This window comes from Scomber japonicus, chromosome 4 (genome assembly GCF_027409825.1).
Source record: "Scomber japonicus isolate fScoJap1 chromosome 4, fScoJap1.pri, whole genome shotgun sequence".
In the NCBI taxonomy this organism is placed as follows: Eukaryota; Metazoa; Chordata; class Actinopteri; order Scombriformes; family Scombridae; genus Scomber; species Scomber japonicus.
Genome location: NC_070581.1, coordinates 19,717,986 through 19,741,034, shown reverse-complemented (window position 1 = coordinate 19,741,034; position 23,049 = coordinate 19,717,986). Strand labels below are relative to the sequence as shown.

Sequence of the window (23,049 nt, the reverse complement as noted above, 5' to 3'; positions counted from 1 at the left end):
TACATGTTGCCTGTGGTTTGTGCTGATGGCATCATGCAATCTGCTTCCATTTATTCAATTACCTTTCTCTTCTGTTCCAAGGTTTAGCATTTAACGTATGTCTGAACTCATGCAGCCAAACAACCTCAGGACCTGTCTATGACAGACCCTTCCATTCCCTCATAGATACTGCATAGGAAAACATCTTGGCTGTGCACAGTTGCTTGCCTAGATATTGCCTCTGTTTTTCCATGCTTTCTAGTCAAACACTGGGCTATACATTAATAATATAGATACAGAATTCCATGAGGTCTTTTCTGAATATGCTGTGGAGTGCTGTTGTGTGATCTTGTGTTTTTCATATTTCCATATTGCAATGGATATTTTGTTGCTAGTTGAAAGTTCAATCACTGTCTCAAATCACCTTCAGTTTTTATAAATCTCATATAGTTAGTCATATAGCTGTCAGTTATCTTTTGTACAACCTCCTTGAATTGATGCCTGTCTCAGCTATTTAATGCACGGCATTCCTTGACAACTATAAGTAAAAAGAACAAGGTCAATATTCTTTTTCAGATCAACAACATTTTTTCAACCTCATCTCTTCTTGTATTTGGACTCTTGTGCATATTTCTTTGGATAAATAGTTAATAGATCACTAGATACACAAATCATTTTTTAGTCAAAACATGTAAGACAGGTACGCCCATATTAAAATCCAAAACTCAAGTCTTATTTTTTTGCCTGGCTATTGTTGCTGGTGCAGGACACCAAGATCTCTTCCCTGGAGAGAAACATCCGAGACTTAGAGGATGAGGTCCAGATGTTAAAGACCAGCGGCCTGCTGCACTCTGACGACAGGCAAGATGAGCTCAAGCAGGTGGAAGTCTACAAGAGCCATTCTAAATTCATGAAGACTAAGGTAGTGCCTCTGCATGCTACCTGAGACCACGCCACATTGCATAACCTGAGTGATGCATGTCAGTCAATAACAACTGAAACTGTAATATGCATGTCTCTTGTCTCCATTGCATGCTCATGTGGATCTAAATATATATTGAGATTTTAATGCCAAACTGAATATTACAGTATGTTGGCTGTTTTTGAGGTTCTTAAGCTCCTGTGTTGCATGGATACCAAGGACTCCTACGCTTCTAAATGTGTTCTTTTATATTTAGTTTGCCTGTTATTCCAGACATTTAAAAGGTTTTCTTGCTTTCCTATGATGTTATTGTGTTCCTTATCCACCTTACCTGAGTGATGACTGAGCATTGCGTTGCTCTCCTTACTGCTGAATATTCTGAGGGAGCTAACTCAAGCACTATATCAACTCACAGTGCAATGTGTCTGTTTACTGTCCTACCTTGCGTTAGTAGAAGAAAAGCATGCCTTAGAACCAATCTTACTGATTTATCCATTGGCACGTGTACACCAGTGCACAGACTGACACACACACACACATACACACAATGAACAAAAATGCAAGACCCACATTGAAAAATGTAGTTTAAGGTTACAGATATTTTCTAGCTGAGTTTCCATGATGGCTGAGGCTGATGAGAAGTGCTTCATGTGAAACAGTTTTTCTCTTTGGTTCATTAATGGTGCTCTTTGTAGGTCCCGTTTGTCATTGCATTGAGGAAGTTCCTGATGCAATCATAAAAGAGATGTTTTTTTATGAATGGGGCCCTGACAGATGAGTGTGAGCTTACAGTGACAGAGGAAAGCTCTCTCCTCACTTGTACTGACCTGGGATGATATACATCACAGTGATGGCCCCGACTCGCTCTCCCATGTCTCATCTTTCTGCATACAGTCACACAGAAACACAGAAACACACCATGCACACAGATTCATTCTATATCCTTGAAGTGCTTAGGGTCCTGGCCTTTCAGTAGTGGTGGTGGCTGGTGTTGAGGTGAGACAGTGATCAGAGAAACCAGAGAGGACAGCATCCCTGTCCTCTTTGGTTTCCACTCTGGGCTTTGATCAACTCGAACACCAGAAAGTGGCTTCTGAGAACATGACAGTTTGTTTAAATATGATAAGTGGGCATTAGAGCAGGTGAATTTATTTTTTCAGATAATCTTGTCTTGTAAAACCTTGCCAAGCATAACATTCAGAGGCCTCTGCTCTCTGGAGGAGCGTGGTTGAATATGCTGGGAAACTTTAGGTTTCACCAGCTGGCTGTATGTCACAGTGTAGTGGCTCGCTGTGCTGTCTTCTTGTCTTTGTGTCTTTGTAGGAGCAGGCCTTGTCACCATGTGTGTCTTCCATCAGACCAGCTCCCACCTTCCTACTCTCCACCCAACAGCCCTGGATCACAAAACAAGCAGAAGTACCCCTTTCATTAGTCTGAATTTGAACTGCTTGTTCACTTTTCTTATTCATAATGATCTTTCTCCTCATCATATTATTTCTAGTCCTCTCCTTACCCATTCCCTAACTTCTTTTTCTCCATATCTTTCCATCCTCTCACCATTGTCACCCTTCTCATCATGTCAACACTGAATACTTTTTTGACTCCTCCTCACCTTTTGACCCCTTGTCTCCTATTACTCTGCCCCTCTTCTCCCTGCTCTCTTGTTCCCTTTCACTCTGTGACCAGAGATTGATTGGCCAAGCTGAGGTCCAGTCAGAATTCCCCTGTTATGAGGTCAACCCTGCTCACACAATTAGAGAAATCTCTCTTCGAATCAGCTTTGTGCATTTTTGGCACCAGTAGCTAGCCTCAGCATAGAAACCTCCCTCTGTTAGTGCATTTGATTTCCTTTGTGGGTTTTCTGACATGCTCTATATTGCCTCCTTAAAACAATCTGTAATCTGTCAGCTATGTGAGTGCACTTTTGCTTCCCATAACTCTGTCTGCATGTAGTGTTTCACCCTTTGGCTATTTTGCTTGGTGTATCCATGGAGTGGACAGTAGACCCTACAATCCCCTGAGTGAGAGCTGATAATGTAAGACTGGGTAATAATTCAATATCATCATGTACCATCTCTCCAAATAAATGTATCATGACACAATTAACATATTGATATATTATAGTTTACAATGTCATGTCTAAATGAGTTATAACAAGTTAAATTTTGCCAAAATGTGTCACAGCATGAAATGTTAAATATGTCAGACTCTCCTTCCCCCAATAGTTTATTATAGTAAAAACAATTCAGTATTTGACTTTTTACTACATTATGTAATTTTTGAATGCTGTGAAAGCATTTAAAATCACATGGTAGTTTGCCTGTATTGCCCATTCCTATATTATAGAGTGCGCCTAAGCATGCATCCAAAAGAATGTATGCTGTCAAAACACTTGTGCTGAAAGTTCTGAAAGTTTAGTTAATTAATAAAAAAGAGAGGAAACTGGTCAGATTCAGTAAGATGTACTGAATCTTGTCACCTAACTGAAGAAGAGGTGTGTGCCTGCCTTTCATAGTAAATCTGTGTCATAGTACACATATTGAAGGGTATTTGCTTTTATGTCTAAAATCATGTGTACAGCATGCACAAGTAAAACCAACAATATTTCTTTGAGTGTGTACGTGTTGTGTGCATGCATGTGTTTGCTTGAGAAGAAAAAACACATTTTTCAGTTGTTCTTATCTGCAAGTGTATCAGTTCACTCAAAGATGACTAAAAGGTTTTCATAACAAACATGTATGTGTGCGTTTGTGTTATGATTGCCAGATAGAGCAGCTGAAGCAGGAGCTGAACAGGAAGGAGTCAGAGATGCAGGCCCTGCAAACCAAACTAGAAACACTGACCAATCAGAACTCGGACTGCAAGCAACACATCGAGGTATTGAAGGAGTCTCTCAACGCAAAGGAGCAACGCGCCAATACACTGCAGACAGAGGTCAGTACACACACTCACAAATACACCCATACAGATGCAAACTTTCACCAAGATGCATTGAGCTACTCAAGCTTCCGGGGAAAACACACAGTGACAGACAAATGAGGCTGTCTCAAAGTAAAGATTTCTGTACATGGCTACAATAGTAACAGTGGTGAGGGACATAATATGTGAAGGCAGTTTTCTGTGGAATTACAAGGATTGATGTATAATTGCACTTTTTGTATGTTTCCTGTTATGCTCATCTTACTGTACATGTCTTCTTTCTTGCTTTTATATTCACCTCACTGGCTTTGATTTAAGATACAGTTTTTGATAGCACATTAACACTGATGCCAATCAATGTGCACTGGTCCTGAAAACAATGTGTGGTCATCCTAACCATACATAAATAATCCTGTCTTTTGCTGCCTTGGTTTCTTCTCTTTCTGTTTTTCTAATGGGCATTGAGGTGGGTGTAAAAAATGCGTGTGGCTCCTTTAGTCCACCAGTGGGCCTGTACGTGTGGGCGGGTCATTTAGTCAGAAGGCTGTAGAAAGCTGGCAGCTTTTCTTTCTTTGAAGTTTCTAAACTCCCTGGCTCTAATGATTTTATCACTGCTGTGAGGGATGGAGGCGGGTGTATGTGGAGAGATGGAGGTGTCTATGTGTGTGGGGAGGCGAGGCGGTCGGGGAGAATTTAGCATTTTTCTACATCACTCTCTAGACTTGGAACTGATACTTTAGATCTCTTTGTGTTCGGCATTTGAGAGCAGCCTGCTAACTATGTCCACTCATCATTACAGGAAGCAATTTGGGCCAAAATTAGGCCTAATTGTCCATACATGTGCAAGGAATTTTGGCCCTCGCAGTAAGCTGAATACATCATACTTAAAGGAATTGCTTTTCAGTGGGTGGTTTTGTATGAGTACATGTTTTTGTTTGTGTGTCCTACTGAAATGGAATATAAAGAAATATGTGTGTATGCTTGTGTGACCTTTTCACCATAGGTATAATTTTATGGGTAGACCAGGAGACATTTCACCCTCAGTAATTTTAATTACCGATATTAACGATGTCTAACGATGCCCAACTAACTCTATTAAGTGAGTGAGAAAGTGAACAACCTTTAATCTCTAGTTCTCTAAAATTCTACATCTCCATTGTTTACACATGGAGACCTCAGCATACCAGTATAAGTGATACATTTCAATCAGTTATTTATACATTTGACTTGCTGAAACATGTCACTACTGAGCTTAGCTTGTGCTCCTTATCTCTAAGTGGTTAATGTGTTATCAAAGTTCAAACAACTGACTCTTTCACAGTGAAGACAGAAGCAAAGTTGCATCCACTTTCAGCCATGTGTGTTGCTTCTGTACCTAGTCATATGTTAACACATTACAATACTGTAAATGGCAATATGACAACTCTTTTATTACAATAACATTTATACTGGTATTATGACAACAACACACCTACTGGCAGTCATATTGTGTGTGTAAGTGTCCCACCTACACTGAACTAGCTTCACCATTGCTCACACTGCTGCTGGCAAAGCTTGCCTCCACCACACCAGCCTCCACCTTTCTGGTTCAGGGTCCCATCATGGCTCTAGGATCAATCTGCAATTCATATCTTTCTTTCGGCCCCACTCCAAGGGGGTCTTGCATTGTGCTCCCTGTTTTTAGCTCAGCATGCTGCTGGCTAATCCAGGGAGCATCTTAGAGTGGAGCCTTCAACTCCAAGTAAAACTGTATTACCATTTGTTGCAATAAATGGTTTAATCTGTGACAAGAGTGTTCCTCACTGAATTGATCGTAATATATTAAGAAAGCCAATTTAATCTGATTCATTTTCAAATTCACAGAGTACAGGGTCTAGATACTTTTTATATATGTACACAACTTAATCATTATGATCATCATGTAAATCACAACTGAAGCTAACATACCCCTCTATGAATATAATTCTGAATACTGTCCAGGTCAGGATGTCATTTTAAGTTTCAAAGGATTACACATAAAGTAGTTTACGCAATGTATTACACACATAAACATTATAGCATTAAAACATATTATTTTTGCTGGTGAAGACTATAATTGTAGTAGTTGGACTGTTCCAGTAAATGTCTCTCCCAAAGTTGAAATGAAAATTAAGCCCATAAGTGGACAAGGGTGTGCGTATATGTTTATGTCAGTTTGTGTGTGTATGTTTATGCATCAACGTGTAGGTACATGACAAGGCAATGATAGATAATTGATTATAATGCTCCCTACACGGGAGACATCTCTATGCTTTCTAGCCTGCCCTTTTCTCACTTCCCACAGGCAGCCGGACTGTAATCAGATCTGACAGTCTTGATCACCACAAACACACACACTCATATAAACACACAAAAAAACACATACACTGTCAGAGATGATTGCTCAACTCTCATCACCAGTCATTAGAAGCCTTTTCCTGCTATTGAAATGGCCTTTTCCTCTGCTTGACAGAGGGTAGGGTTTCCTTGTCTAAGTGGGCAAACCAGAGGATGAGCTATTTAGGGCATTTGAGGCCAGCTTTGCCCTGCATTCCCCTACTGTCTGTCAATCATTTGGATAGAGAGCTCAGCCATTCTCACAGGATCTCCCTTCTCACCTCATTCCTTCCATTCACTCACATTATTACTTCATCTCCCTTCAGCAGTTTGTTTCAGATTTCCCGCATCTCAATTAAAATTCCTCAACTGCCTCACATTTCCGTTTTGTCTCACTTATGACTATTGGCCCATCATGCCCATTCCCATGTATTGTATGTGTGTGTGTGTGTGTGTGCCAGGTGGGTCTCATCATGAATGACAGTGATTGGTACACAAAGGCACAAAGAAACAGTAATCCACTCCTACATGCCTCCCAGACCAGCATCATCATCTCACAGACACTTGTCTCTAAAAACAATCCACATCAGGATGGGGCTGAGAAGGGAATGGCCACCGAACAGAGCAGGCACTGTGAACAAGGGAATGAGAAAATGGAAGTGTATTTTTTTGTCAGTCAAAGTTAAGGACAGCTTCCAAATGGGTGTGATTGAATCCGTCTCCAGATAACCGAAAATGTGGAAAATAATGAGTGTGCGCTTGTGTGTGAGCATTGTGAGTTCACTGCCCATGTCTGTGGAAACTTAACCCTTTAATACAGTAGGTGTATGTGTCTTTGCTGCCGCAGTCAGGACAATGCAGGACTGTAACTATACTCCAGCAGATCAGGTAACCTATCAGACCTTCCTGCATATTTAACCAGCCAGAGACAGTAACAAGCCACAACCCAAGTGGAAAGCAGTTTGCAGAGGCTTTTTCTTTTACTTTGAGAACCTAATTTTGAAAATGAAATTTGTACTAAAAGAGGTCAAATCATACTCTGTCAATACTTATGGGTACTGTATAATGCCAATTTCCCCCAACTTGCAACATTTAAGCAGCTATTTATAAGTTGAGATAATTTCTTTGTCATTTTTCTCATCAAAACAAGTTCCATACATATGACCCATGGATGAGCAAGCCAGAGCCCTGAAAGACAATTTGTGAGTGACAATCATTTCATGATGGGACCCTGTTACTATTTGCGTGTAAACAGTGCTTTCACACAAATTGATTTTATGAAAACATCCTGTTTGTTTGAATCATCTGTTCTTTGTCACACTTGGTTTCTATGTCACGCTGAGGTCCAGAGTGTACACTGATCCGATTTAAGATTACAGATCAAAGTAACATTCCTTCAAGTTCAGATTTTATTAACTCAAGACAATGGTTGCATGATATGGAGTGAAAAAAAATCCCCCAAAACATAACAGTCATGATAAATCAATAGCATTTGGCAGGAATGAAGTTCACATAAATTATTTTGAAAAGGCGGAAGATTCTTCAAGAAGGCACCTAATCTTGCCCTTACAATCTTACGTTCAAACTAATTATGATACTTGACTCCCAGGCAGTTTTCATAGAAAAACTTATAGACCCTCTGATACCCATTCAGGCCTTTATATTTTCCTGTGACCTTGAAAATCCTGGAGGAGCTGACCATCACGTTAAGCACAGCCTGTCTGTAATTTTGGTTTTCATACAGTATGATACTTTTCCATGAGCCAGAGATAAGACGAACCACATTCATTTAGTATTGAGCTTTACCTGGAAAATCCACAGTAATGCATACACTCCAGAGTTATACAACAAATGGCTGCACAGTGTTTTTACTTTCTAATAACCTCCTCCAAAAACCAACAATTGTCTATAACTGCAACTCAAAGTAGATTTCTTCCCAGCTCCCCGTACTGTCTGTTTCCATAGTCATACAGGCCTAAAATGATCTAATATGAACACCAATATTTATAGAAGAGGGTGTTGTGTGGCTGCATTGTATGGTAAATTTCCCATAAGACAATCACAAGTTATTGTATTAAAGTAAGTAAATGATGATAATTAGGGGTGGGACGATATGCTTTGGTCACGATTCGATTGTATCGCGATTCTAAGGTGCCGATTCGATTTGTATCACAATTCTCGATAATTGCGATCCTACAAGTATTGCGATTCGATGTAATCAATAATTGCAATTTTGTTTTCCTTACTTAAAAAACAAACAAGTTGAATCATACACTTCTAGAGATGATAAACCATGAATGACATTCCCATAAGCAATGAACACCAGTCTGTGTCAATGTAATGTATTGTTCAATAGATGAACCAATATGTTTTTAAATAATAAGTAAAGTGCTCTGACCACTCAGTGCTCTCTGAAGTAGTGTAATGTCTGATAGCTTTGACAAAATAACATAAACATGTATGCTACACAAAAAGAGGTATTTTCTGTTGTTCAGTCGACCTGAGCTGTTGGAACAATAAATAAAAGATAAATAATAATAATGGTTTATTTTTGTAGTTACCAGTTTTACTTTTACCATCATTAGGCTATACATATACAAACTATGTGCTTCCATACAAACTATAACCAGGGAGCACACTGCAACAAGGTTAATGATCCACACAGTGACATTATATCATTGATATGACGCGCAAAATCTACATATGTTTTATGTTTTATAATACTGTGTGATACGCCCCAGCACCTCTCCTGCTATCTGTGTTGGATCCTTCACCCCACTTACAGCAAAAAATGGGCCTTTGTGTTGTGGCTCATGGGTTATAAAAGGTACTTCAGAGATTTATGTGGAGGTACTTGAAACAATGAGTGTTTTGTGTGATCTGCCTTTGCTGTCTTCTTTAGTGGTAATTTAAGTTATTACCTTCAATTTTTTGATGCAACAAATCATATTATATTTGATATCTTTGGCAGATATTTCATTTCGTGAAAGTCAGCATGCTTTGATTTACATATTCATCATTTGAGATGCGCATTTGGCAGGTGGCCACTTACCCAGACAGGGGAAATCCAGACCTAGGGTGTTTAAGTCAAAGTCTGAATCAGGCACATAAATAATGATGGAACATTTGATATTTTGTTCCTCCCTTGATGCCAGCAGAAACGTTAGTAGCAGCACGTTTTGCAATGTGGCAACATGTCTACAGAGAACACACTGTGATGTTTCAACTAAACTTGCTCAGATGTGACCTCAAATATCTTTTGTTCTCTTTCATCACCAGCGTTCGCAGTATATGAGCTAGCTAGAGGACCTCAATTGAGTTTTGATTGAGATTGGGCTGTAATGATTTGAAGACGACATAAATGATTCAAAAATTACTTGCTAACATCAACCATAGCAACGGCAATGAATAGGGAAAACAAGAGCAAAATAAAAATGAAACTGGACTGGGAGAGGGGAAGAATCAAGGATAGATGAGTGACAGGAGGAAGTGAGAAGTGAGAGAATTGAGTTACTTGATGGCTTTAGAAGGCTGTGGACTTTTTTCAGTGAGCGATGTGAAGGTACGGTCTGCTGTGGTCCCTGCTGGACTATTTTTGTTGATCTTTCCTTGTCTTCTTTGCTGATTGATGGCCCATATAGGTAGTGAGCCGGAGAAAAGATGTGGTCTGAACCTGGTTACACTCCACCCTGAACTCTCCCCCTGCTTTGTTCACTCTCTGTCTTTCTTTCTGCCTCATTCTCTTTTGCTCCCTCTGTCCAGATTTTTCCCCCCTCATAATATCTGCCTCCATCTGTCTTCACTCCCCCAGTTTTCATCTCCTTTGTCCATTCTCATCTCCTCTCTGTTGAAAACAGCTTCAACGAAGGGTGTATGACGCGTTAAATGTAGGTGACAACCTGATGATTTAAGAAGACAGCAAGTAGGTTTGCATAAGCAACTAGAAAATAGGTCCTGTAATCTGATTCCTAAAACTTCACATTCAAACCCTGGACCTTTAGTGATGGGTCTATTCAATGGGACCTGGTCCCAACTTTTGAAGACCAGATACGATACAACCTCATTTGAACTTGACTGACCATGGTCACCATTCTCTGGCCCAACAGCATGCTCCTGGGTTCTTGGGGTGGTGCGGTTTGGGATGCATTGTGAGCAGCAAAGCATTGGGGCCCCTCAGAGCAAACATGGTACGGTCCAACATAAAGCCCCCGCGAGTTCTTCAGAGGCCATGTGGAAAAGCCATAAAGTGGAGTTATAGGGGTCAGAACGGGGATGAGACTTTTAATGGTTTACACAGGGAACGAGGTAAATATGTGCACGACCGAAGGGATAGACAAACACACGTGTGACAGTATGCATATACACATTACAGTATGCACATTAGTGTTACCATGTAAATACACATACTGCATACTTCAGCTCAAATGATACGTTAAGTCTGAGGACATCTAAGGTAAATGTCATTTTTGTGGTGATTTATACCACATGAAGGTCTATTGGAAGATCGTTATTGGGCCAGAACAGTTAAATTTTGGCATAGAAAAATAAGTTCCACTGAAAAATAAAACAACGGCATTAAAAAAAAAATTACAATCTTTTATTTTTTCTTCATGTCCTTTTTTTTCAGTGGCAGTTTCTTTTTATGCTGTCAGTTGTTTTCAGTGTCACTGGGTTTCAGTTTCAACTTTCTGTCACTGTTTTGGCGTAGAGAGGATGGCTCTTGCGCTGCCTACATTACCCAGTATACCTTGTTGTCAGCAAGGATAGCTAAGGACAATGGCATCAGGACAGAGATTTTGTGCCAGACTGTAATTTTTATTGTTATTATTGTAGGTTTATAATTTTTTAAAACATTTTAAATTAGATTAGAGTTTTCAGCCAAGAAAGTAATCATGTAGACTCTCAATATGTGGTCAGTTTATCCAAATAATGCCTGTAAATCTGCTGCGACATTTCCGGTGATGTGAGAGCCGCTGGCCAGGTGAGACCATCTCACAGCAGCAGTCCTGTGTCAACATCCCAGGGAGAAAATGATCCGATGAACTGTGCATGTGAATCTGTGCAGCTCTTAATTCATTTTGGAAGATAAATGTAAACCTAACCATCGTAGCTGTCACATTAAATTAGCCTCTGGTGCTCTATGTCACCACATTTCAATAAATAGAAATGATCTGAAAGAACAGTTTAGCCAATTTTAAATTATGTTTTATTACACACACACACACACACACACACACACACACACACACACACACACACACACACACACACACACACACACACACACAACAATGACTTTGAGATAGTACTGACTCTCAGTTTTAAAGGGTTTTGGGGGTGTTAACGTCCATATCCGGGCAAAGTGAGGATTTGTTGCATAATAAATGTGTAAATGAATAGTCCTAGTGATACAGAGTGGATGATTCAATGAATGAATGAATCAGAATTGGTGGTTTATGCCAAAATTATTTTGCTGTAGAACATAATCCAAAGGGAATAGACACAAATAAAAATAAATCAAACTTTCTGTCTTTAATAGATAATTCAATAGTTTTTCACTGTGACATGAAATCTTCCATGCCACATTGCAACCAAACAAAGTAAACAGGTATATTATAATTAAGACAAAAGTTGAAATCCTCAAAATAACAGCACCAGGTTTTACATGATATACAGTACAGCAGACAGAAGACAGCAGGAAGCTAGCCTGGGTTTAGTTAGCAGATTAATGTTATTTAGCTTCATTTTATGCTCAGATTTCATGAGAAATTTTAAATGTTTTGTCTGTGTGATGAGCTCAGACCTTGCATAATTTTATTACAGAATGATTCAATAAATAAAGAAAATCTAAATATTATGGTGCAGTACGCCTGCTGTCCAGTTTAAATTTGAATCTTGCACAAGTATAGACAGTAGCATACAAGGAGTGGAACATGAATGATTCACATACCTGTAGTCTACAGTGTTCTAGAAGGCAAAGGGAACTGAAGTATACTTATAAATGTTCAGTTTTTGTTGATACAATTTTAACAATCGTATGGAACAATATCTTCAATATCTTCTATGCTTGAATCTTTTCATTTGCAAGCCAATGGTGCTTCCCTGTCCTACTGACTTTGAGAGCATACCTACATATGACTGTTATCTTATGTTTTTTGAATGGTCTTAGGCTAAATTGCAAATGTGTTTGTAAGGAATATAGTAAAGAGCACTGATGTGTTGTGCTGGCTATTTCAAATATTGATACTGTTCATCCAACCAATGTCTCTTGAGCTAAAATTCATGTTCTCTGGACTAAACAAACCTGAGTGTGTTAGATGGACCAGCATGATCGACACAGAACATGAAGAGATTGTTTCACTTGTTGACCAAGGAGAAATCCAGCTAATTTCAGTGTACCTACTGTGCTGTAGATTGTAGACCTGTGTCATTCTTCATGTGTTTATTAGAGTGACTATTCAGTGTGGTTTGAGAGGAATTAGATTCCCTGGAAACAGGATGTAGCAACTGGCATGCAGTGCTGGAAATGATCAGGAAAAATAATCAAAGAAGGAGCAAGTGTTAATGAGGGGGAACGCCTGCAGCGTCTCTTCCTTTATATGTGCATGTGTGTATCTTGTGTGTGTGCTTGTGTGTGTCAGTCCATCAGTGGTGGAGGAAGTAATGATGATGGATGGAGGATTGAGGCAGCTGTGTGCAGTGAGGGTTAACATGATGGTACTCATGGCGAGTCCCCTACATTTTCTGTGCCATATATCCATGCGTTGGTACAATACCAAAAGCATGGCATGATTGTCTTTCATGCTTTGGGAGAAAACATTCATTCATTCTTTTGACAAAGATCCTTTTGTCAGTGAATGTGGGAGTTCTGTGTGTGTGTGTGTGTGTGTGAGCATGTGTCCTTGTCTATTTTTTTCTACATCTGCATTTTCCCATGTTCCTTCTATAGCCTGTGGCCAGACAGCTGTGTTGCCATCGTTTCATCAACAGATGTTGGAGTGTACAATGAGACTGTGCCCCGCACTCCACCCTCCAGCCCCTGCTGTGAGGCAGTTTACATCCGCTTATTATCCCGAGTCAGCCCTGAGGTTATCCGTCCATTATACAATTCCTGATCAGAGCTTTGACTACTACCTTATCCCCAGCTTTGATGACACACCTCAAATGACACCCTGCCTAAGCCCCAGGACAGGGGATGTCCTTCATTTCCGCACAGATCAGTCCCAGTGTCGTCATGTCTGGTGTGTCCAGCTCAGGTGGAGAGGAAATCTTCTGTGTGCATGTGCTTGTAGATACAGTATACTGTATGTGTGAAGTGAGATAATCCAGAACCAGCACTAGCTTTTAAGTAAGCCTGAGCTGTGCTCATAGTTGCTCAGTGAAATGCTTCAGTCTTACATTGGACATTGCAAATTCCACCTTCACCTATACGCATGCACATGCACGCCAACATGCATGCATGTGCTTATATGAAAAAATCCTACTTTGGTCTTTAGGCTGTCTAACCTCACAGCCTTCAATAGTGACCTCCTGACATCTATTGGAAGTTTCTATTGCCTCATCAGGAAACTATGGATCCTTTAACACTACTCCTTCTCACATCTGTGTGAGGAAGTTACCCACAGTCATGTTCTTATTCACCATCTGTGGGAGGCTGTACAGTTTATATAATATACGTGTAATTTTTATGAACTGGATTAGCCAATTATTCATTCCCTTTTAGCAATCTTTAATAACACAGACATTAGCCAGAGTGAAAGCAAAACTAACAGCAACTGGCTGTTTGAACTCAGCAGTCCACATTCATTCTCTTCCTGCTTCATTATATGTCGGTTTTTCTTTGATGCACATTTTTCAATGAAAAAAGATATTTAGATGATTATAACTGGTATGGGAGACTCTCTGGTGGTCTAGAATCATCTTGAAATGAAATAGCCTCCTTTCATTTGTGATACAACCCAGACTTGGCCACATTAATGGCTAGGCAAACATGAATTAGTTGAATATTATGTCATAAATTTAGATGATTAATTTCACAGCACAGACCTTTAAATAAATGAAGTCTAATGGCTGCCCTCTGCTGTATTTATACAGGCTGACTGGATGTCATACAGCCAAAGAAGTGAATAGCTCACACAGCTGTGTGTAGTGCTCAGCAGCATCAAGAGGGGAACTGACTTCTGACATCAGATACACTCCACCAGACCCACTGCTTGGTATTTACGAACTTTATAGCAGTGTTGTCATCTGAAGACACATTTAAACTTATTTGAACAGCAACACATACAATGAGTGAAGCTCACATGTATGAAGATCAGAGATTGGTTAGGAGATTTGTGATCATATTAGCAATGTTCTCAACCTACTTGTCTACTGGCAATATTGGCCAAGTGGGTGAGTGAGAGTGCAACTGTTACTGTGTGAGTATGCAAGTGTTGGTTCATCCCCAGGCCTTTGCTGTGGTCTCCCCATCGTCTCTGGTTCTGCCGTTTTGACTGTGGTCTGCTCTATAGTCCCCATGTTGTTTATTGCGGCCCAGAGCCGACGTTGGGCCCATTACCTTTGCAGCTTCGCCTGCCAGAAAAACTTTTATGATGAAATGTGAGGCAGGCAAAAGGGAGGTGAGGACAAACAGAGAAGTTGTTTTCTTTAAGCCTCTGTTTTACTTTGCTAACCAGTGTCCAGAATCCACATTTGGCTGTCATTACAAGAATGAGAGAGGAAGTCAAGGAGAATGAGAGTGTGTTTATGCATGTGTGTGTATGTTTCCATGTTTAATTGCAGGTACATACATGTGTGCATGTAGGAAACTGTTGCTTTAGAGTGGTTGTGATTTTGTGACTGTATTCGTTTAAAGAAATACCACATATTGCCAAGAATTAATAGTTTTGCAACCACAGGATCTTGAAAACATATCAAGGTCATTTTTTAAAATGATATGGTGTTGAGTGAGGAGCTGGAAAGCCTAAGTTGGGTTTTGGGGGGGAAGACAGGGTGATATAGATGTGTTTTTAATTCATCTATTCAGAGAAACACCCCAATGCAATCTCCATTGTCCCGTTCGGATTTGAACTGGGTCTGACTGGATAACAGTGGGAACCTTTACCTCCCTTCTTTATCTCTTTCCTTCTTCCCTCATGCATTACCCCCCCCCCCAAAAAAAAAGAAAGTAAAACAATACTAAGCCCATGAACAAACAATTTAATTGCAAAACAGAATATCTTCCCTCGTGTCCAATTTAGCAGGCATAATAAGTCTTCTGTTTGTTTTGGAGACTGTAGGCTGTTCTGCTTTGCGTTTTATCTCTCATATAGACACAAATACAAATCTGAACTGAAACACACAAGCCTACAAATTCACTGTTGGAAAATGTGGGCCTGTCCCAAAGACAATCTGGCCTAAAGGACATGAGGGATTTCTCACACCGACACATTACTTTGTCTCGCTGCACGACATGCGCCTTTAAACGGCAATAGGAAAACTCCTGGAGAGTTTGGAGCATGGCTGGAGGGATGAGGTATTGAGAGAGCTGTAGTTGTGGCGGTGTGAGAGAGAGGTGTTGTTGGAAGAAGACACTGAGAAGAAGGGGACTAGAGGGAAAAGAAAATTGGACAGGAAATTGAAGGAGAAGAGAGAGGTTAATCACCTTGACTTGCTCGCTGTTATCTCAGCATGTGTGTCAGCTGATAAAGCCATACAATATTTCCTGTAACAGACCTACTGATGGGGTAGTAGTTCTAGCCAGCGGAGGAACAGGGTGTCAGTGTTGTTAATATGCTCAAGGCAAATGCTCAATGGAATTCCCATCTCTATCCAACTTGTTTCACCCTTTCTTTCACCTCTCCTCTTCAGCCGTGCTCCTCTCCATCCTTCCATCCCTCTCTCCTCCTCTGTCGATCTCGGTCTCCTTGTTCTTTGTGTCTGGCAGTGGTGAGTTCTTTAAGATGGTATTAGCAGGTCATTTTTACTGTACTATCACAGCTTAGTGGGCCAGTGCAGGTGAGACAGCAGGGATTTCCTGTTAGGCCTCTCTGCTACATTCTTGGTAAATTGCTCCTTGCCAGGTCGGGTTGGAGGGGAGGAGATCTCTCTCTCTCTTTTGCTCTCTTTTATTCTGTCTCATACAGCTGAACAGTGACATATTCACACGCACATGCACACAATCATGTAGTGGAAAAGAAGCATCAGCACACAATGATGTGCAGGCAATACCATACTGTACTGTGTGTTCAAAAGATTAGTGGTGTAACCCTGTGTGTATGTGTGTGTAGTATGTGTGTGTATGTGTGTGTGTGTGTGTGTGTGTTCATGCCAGTGTAGAGTGGAGTGGAGAGGACAGAACAGGGCTCAGTATTAGACTCTGGTTGTCTGCCAGAGGAGCAATATGAGATAAATACTTCACCATCTTACACCTGGGGGTCCTGGCCTGCTACTACTGTACTTGAGAGGAGCCCTCTGTGTCTGTGGACTGCATGGTGCACTCTCATTTTACAAATGGAGACACACACATACAGACAGGTAGAAATTGACTGTGGTCCAGCACAGCCATACCTCTCAGTTGTGCTTTTGGTATATTACTGCATTGCTCCTAACCAGTGGCCAAAAAAGTATTCAGATCATGAAAGATAGCAATAAAAAACAAAAAATAGCAATAGCACAATGTAAAGTAAAATACAACACAGTACGTAGTTGCCCCTAAAATCACATATAATTGTTTTTACATTTCTGTTTTATTATTTAACTTATTTTTATTAAACTTTTTTATAACTGTAACTGTAAGGTAAGGTAATTTACAGTATATGCAATGATCATATATTTATATATGATCATTATGTGTTTTATATCTCAATTTGCAAAGTAACTATTTGTCACTGTAAAAGAAATGTAGAGTGGGAGAAAGTATATTTTCCAATGTAGTGGAGTAGAAATATGAAATAGCAGAAAGTTGAAATAGTCAACTAATGTACATACCTGAAAACTGTACTGAAGTACAGTACTTAAATAAATGTACTTAGTTACTTTGTACACAACACACCCCCTCCCTTTATGGATCTTCTTAAGTGGCCTGTGAAATGGTTGAGGGCTGAGCTGGAGAGCATAACACAGCCTGTGCTTTAAGTGTTTTCACACTGTCCTGTCTGTGTCCAAGTAAAGCCTGTTAAAATCCCTGTTAACAAGTCCTCCCTTACTACTTCCCTTTATCTCTGTGTGTGTGTCTCTTGAAATCACATAAAACACACATGTGCACCTTGAAATTAAGTTCAAACGGGTTCACTCATTGCACCATGGCAAAAAGTACTGGAAATGTAATCAGGTGTTGAAGAGCAACAGAGGAGCACATAGTATGCTCATGACAGCCAGCGGAGAGTGTGTGTGTGTGTGTGTGTCTGTGTGTGTGTGTGTGTGTGTGTATGTGCACATGCCACTGTAGGCGGTGCAGCATAACACTGATATATGTCCAATATGAAGTTCTGGAGTGAGCTCAGATATCACTCATCTCATTGCATACAGCCAGATACAGAGGATTTTAATGTGTGAGTGTGAAGTCTGTGAGCACTGTGATCTGCGGCAGCGCTGGTCCAATCATACAGCACAGCACTCTCAATAACAAATGATGGGACAGGCTCCAGCCTCTCCTTCTCTTGACACATACTTTAACTGCATCAGTCCACAGTGGTTCGTATTATGGACATTAGGTCAAAGCTGAACTTTTATTACATCCAAATTTCAACAAGTAAATGTGTTGAGACATATCATTTCCAGAACTGAATAATAACATATGGGCCACCTGACTGAGGTAAAAAAACACTGTGTAAGCTTTTTTCTTTTTCTACCCTTCTGTCTGTCAGTCAATCTATCACAGATTACTTTCAACCTCCAATTGCCTGTCCATCAGAGTGTCTAGCTAAACTACACTATATGAATATTAGGTTACACTGTATAGGTTTAACTCCCTGTTCTTCTGCCTGTTCTTGTTTCTGTCTGACTTCATATCCACACTTAACGTCTTGTCTTGGCCTGTTCTAGGTAGATGCTCTGCGTGTACGTTTGGAGGAGAAGGAGCAGTTCTTGACAAAGAAAACCAAGCAGCTACAGGACCTGACTGATGAAAAGAGCACACTGACTGGAGAGATCAGAGACATGAAGGACATGTTGGATGTCAAGGAGAGGAAGGTCAATGTCCTACAGAAGAAGGTATGTGCATTCAATCACTTACATTATTGTACAGCATCTGTACATTTTTTGCCTCCTTTGTTGCCAGAAATATCAAAGTACATATCAAACTAATTACTACATTTAGTTAATGTTGCACTAATCAAAATGTTTATATTGACAATGGATGAAAAGACTATATGTATGTGAAAGGGGGTCAACTGTAGTGACAAACTTTATCACTTGACTCTGCAGATACCCTCAGCTGTACTGAGCATTTTAGCATCTTTTAGCTCAGTGTTTTGGATTTCAAGGCACATAACCTGATCATTTTGTGCAAACTCACCACTCTCATCAACATTCTTTGTGCGTAAATATTCAAAATTCAAACCTTTAACTTACCATCAATGAGAGCCCTGCATATGCAATCATATTGAGGCATTATGTTTATGAGTTCCAAGCACAGTGGGTTTTTTACACCCAGTCGGTGCCGTAGCCTTGTTTTGGTAGCATAGGTAGGTCATTTGGTAGCAAGTTTAGGGTATTCTGCCTTAACATTGAGACAGAAGGGACAGATAGCAGTGTAATTTAAGTCTTTAATCCTTCATTGGACTTTAGCATCAGTTTGTTCTCTCGTCAACTCTGCCAAATAATACAGTAGTTTTGCTGTAAACACAGATTTTATCTGCCACTCTAAATACTGCTGACATCATTCCCTGAAGTGAAAGTATCACATAAGTATGCTTACTTCACCATCTAATATTACATGGACCAGTCTAATATACATGGACGACCAGGGGAGAGCCCCTTTGAGAAAGAATCCCCCCCCCACACTTTTTAATTTTTTTTGGCATGTTTTTATAGTCAATAGTGCAGAGGGTATAAAGTGCACAAGTTTTTAATACACTGTTGATCTCTGGTGATACATTTTTACTTACCATTATTTCAGCTTAGATGACACACACTTGCCTTTTCAGAAGTCAGATAAGGGGCTCGTCACTGCAGTGGCTCCATTGGTGAAAACACCAGCACAGGAGTCCCTGCTCAGTCATCATCCAGAGCCTTAAATATTTCTTCTCCAGTAGTTTTCTTTGGCAGTGTTAAGGCACACAATAAATCCTCCTCCATCTTGATAGATGTATTGGACATATACTACCATATACACCTGCTCGCTGTCTCTCTTTCTCTCACACGTACACACACATATGCATGCGTGCGTGCACACACATTATCTCTCTTTCTCTCACACTCCTTCTTTCTCTCATGGCATGTTTCAGAGGCCTTAATGACTTTTATAAGGTTAGCTATTTAGACGGGGCCTGTGACCACCTGTGGTGTGCATGTTGGCAATTCCTCTATAGACCAATTACACACACATAAAGGTCCCCTCTCAACTTCCTTGTTTCCTCTCATGTCCTCAAATTAGATCTCCCTCTCTCTCCTCCCACCCTCCCCCTTGCTGAGTTTAATGAAAAAGAGCTCCAAAGGTCATATGCAGTACCATCAATCTGCATGTGTGCAAATGTGTATGTGTGTGTGTTTGCGTGTCAAATGAATTATTTTGCAATTTATTGAAGGCAGGTTTCTGAGTGTTTCTGTGTTAGGTGCCTTAAAATGACCTTCAAGTGCACCACTGTGCTGACCCCCCTTTGTATCCGACTTAAAGCGCTTTATGTGAGGCACACAACAAGCAGGTAAAGGCGGCCCTCTGCTTACTGACATTTCATTCATGTCTATTTGAACTTTGTCTTTATTTCATGGCCAATGAAAGGTTTCCAATAGGATAGGTTCATGTTGGAGACACTGTTGGGAATTTAAAGTTGAAGTAAAAACAAAATAGTGTATTTTTTGTATTAGTATTTCTATTTTTGAATATGAATAATGTGTTTTGGATAAGATAACTTTGATTTGTTTTATTATTATTATTGTAGCTGCAGTATTTAATTATAAGCCTTAGTTCTCATTTTCATCCCTGCAGGCCCAAAAGATGATGACTGGTTTCTGGCTGTTTTTTGTTCTTTTATTGATGCTTTTTGTTTGCCTCTCAGCAAAAAGTCTTCACTGTATTATTATGTGGTGTTGAATGTAAAGGCATTTCTAAAGCCAGTTATACAATACAGTACCATACAGTATTTTCAAATTTCATTTAGTGATCTCAGTGAGAATCAGCTTTCATGTGGTAGATTTGCTTCAATGTGACTACTGTGTATCTCTCATAGACATAGATAGTTTCTGTCAAAAACATTATTTGACATTAAGGTCAATATTATGCTACTTACCACCAAGAAAGGTGTGTCCTGTAAAAGTTCTGTCAAGGACGTTTCAGATTAGTTCCTGCAAATGCAATGGAGGCTTTTGTCCTCAGTGTGTCATTGTGTTCAGTACTCAGGGCTCTGTATAATGAAATGACTGCTTATCAGCTACCATCACATCTCTGTTCAACCAGTTCCATTATGATTCATATACATGTATATTGTATGTACGTGTCACAGTAGCGGCAGTTGTCTCACACACTCTAGTTTATACAAGACAGAGCTCAATTTAAAGCAAATGCTATCTTATAAACATTTACATAATATAAATAAAAGATGGTTAATGCTGGAGTTTCATACCCTACTCTCACTCTTCACTCTTTAAAAAAACATAATCAAGTGTTTGGAGCATTTTACGCCATGCCTGACTGTATGTGCAGAGGTATAAGTTGTTCTTAAAAAGGCCTAGTTCAGAATCCAGGAGGCTCAGCTGTATTTCATCAGCTTCAGCTGTAGTCTGTGTTTTTCAGCTGTAGTTTGTTTTCTCTCATCTGTACTTCCTCAGCCTTGAGCTGTGTGTCATCTTCTTCAGCTGTCCTCTGTCAGTTCAGTGCCAACATTAGTGTACAACATATGCATGTTGGCAAAAGTGGAGGATTGTTGTAGCCACTTGCACCAAGAGTTGATGGAGATGTAAAGTAAAGATACAGAATTTCTCACAATCTTAAAGTTTATGACAGTTATAAAAGAGTACTGTAATTTAGTGTTCTTCACCGAGTTTTGATCTTCAGAAATTTGGATTGTGATTTACCGGCATCAAATGTGTTGTCAACATGCTGTTTTTATAGAGACTCTATTTTCAGTGGAAGCACTTCCAATGAAAACTGTTCACAGTGAAGCATGTGGATTAGCCAGACTGAGCAGGACATTGTTTCTGGAAAGTGATGTTGCTGTACTTTTTGAATTTTTTTTTTCAGTGCTGAGAGCACCACAAATAAAATGTAAAATTCCATTAATCTCAATTGCATTTGATTGGTGCCAGAAAACATGGCCAAATATACTAAAATGATATGTGTTTCTAGCTACCTCTAGAGGATATGATAAAATATGTTTTTTTGAAATATGGGTAAACCAACCCTATAATGTTTCATGGCTAATAATTCTCTGGTTATATCTCTAAAAAGGGAAAATGAGTGCTGTTTTGGTGACACTGTTCAAATGGAATCCAAAACTTACTGTAAATCTTAGTTCAACGTAACTAACACCTGGGTTTATGTTTTGTTACGATTTAGGGAGCCACATATCCCTTTCCTTTACAAAATACATCTCTTTTGACATCCTTTTATACACTGTGTACACAGAATCAAATCTCTCTGTCATTTGTTTAACAGTTTTCCAGTTTCCCAGCAGTTATAGGATGCTATAACTTACAAATCTTTATACAATGAGAAAGACAGAAGTAAAGCTTGGAGTTATAACTTGTTTCCTTTGTAAATTCATTCTGTAGAAGTCATTGCATTCCAGCCGTAAAAGACACAGACTGACCCTCACTAAACAAGGACATTATTCAAATGACAAAACATCCTCTGAGGATCAGCTGAATGTAGGCCACTGGAGAAACTTCTGAAAGTTCTGTTAATATAATAATAATAAAACCTTTGCTGTGAGCAGGTGCTTGCTTTTGTTTTCATGACACAATGTAATGAGGTTTAGCTCAGATCATTTAAAAGTTGATTGAGTTGCAGACCTCCTCCTCATAAAATCATCAGCTTTGAATGAGTCAGATAAACACAGTTCATAGAGCTATTAATCTTTTAAATATGTTTCTCCACTGAAAGATATTTATACCAGACACACACACACACACACACACACACACACACACACACACGCACACACACACACACACACACACACACACACACACACACACACACACACACACACACACGTCATACCCACTCACTCAGTCTCTCTCTCTTTTCTCACACCCACACACACACACACACACACACACACACAGTCATACCCATTAAAACACACAGTGACGTGTGTCATCTTCCTGAACAGCTTTGTGGGTTAAAGTGATGCATCCGTATTATTACAAGAAGCTTTCTATGTTCACCACAAACAAGTCTAGTTACCCACCACCCAGAGTGTGTTAGTGCAGGCTCATGATAGGTCAACTGATAATATGTGTGTATGGGAATGTGTGCTTCTGTGTGTTTGAGTGTATGCAAAGTTGATCTCACCCCAGTCATATGGAATTGCCATCTGGAGAACTAAGAGGAAAACCAGTTTGTAGGATGTTTATGTGGGTGTGTTATAAAATGGGATGGAAGAGGCTGAAAAATATTTAATGTAAATAACAACAGGGAGTCTGTTTAAACTATAGCTTGTGGACCTTTTACTGTACAATTTTGTAGTTTTTGAATCACACCTGTCTCCCTTGGTGCTGTGGTTTTTGGT

At 39.8% G+C, this 23,049-nt stretch overlaps 1 protein-coding gene across 1 annotated transcript in view; it reads left to right on the top strand.

Moving 5' to 3' along the window:
• Window positions 1-23,049, top strand: part of LOC128357310 (ERC protein 2-like) — a 114,636-nt gene that overhangs the window by 14,883 nt on the left and 76,704 nt on the right. Inside the window, 3 exon segments of the mRNA XM_053317636.1 lie at window positions 746-901; window positions 3,668-3,835; window positions 18,203-18,370. Coding sequence (XP_053173611.1) covers window positions 746-901; window positions 3,668-3,835; window positions 18,203-18,370 — 492 coding nt within the window.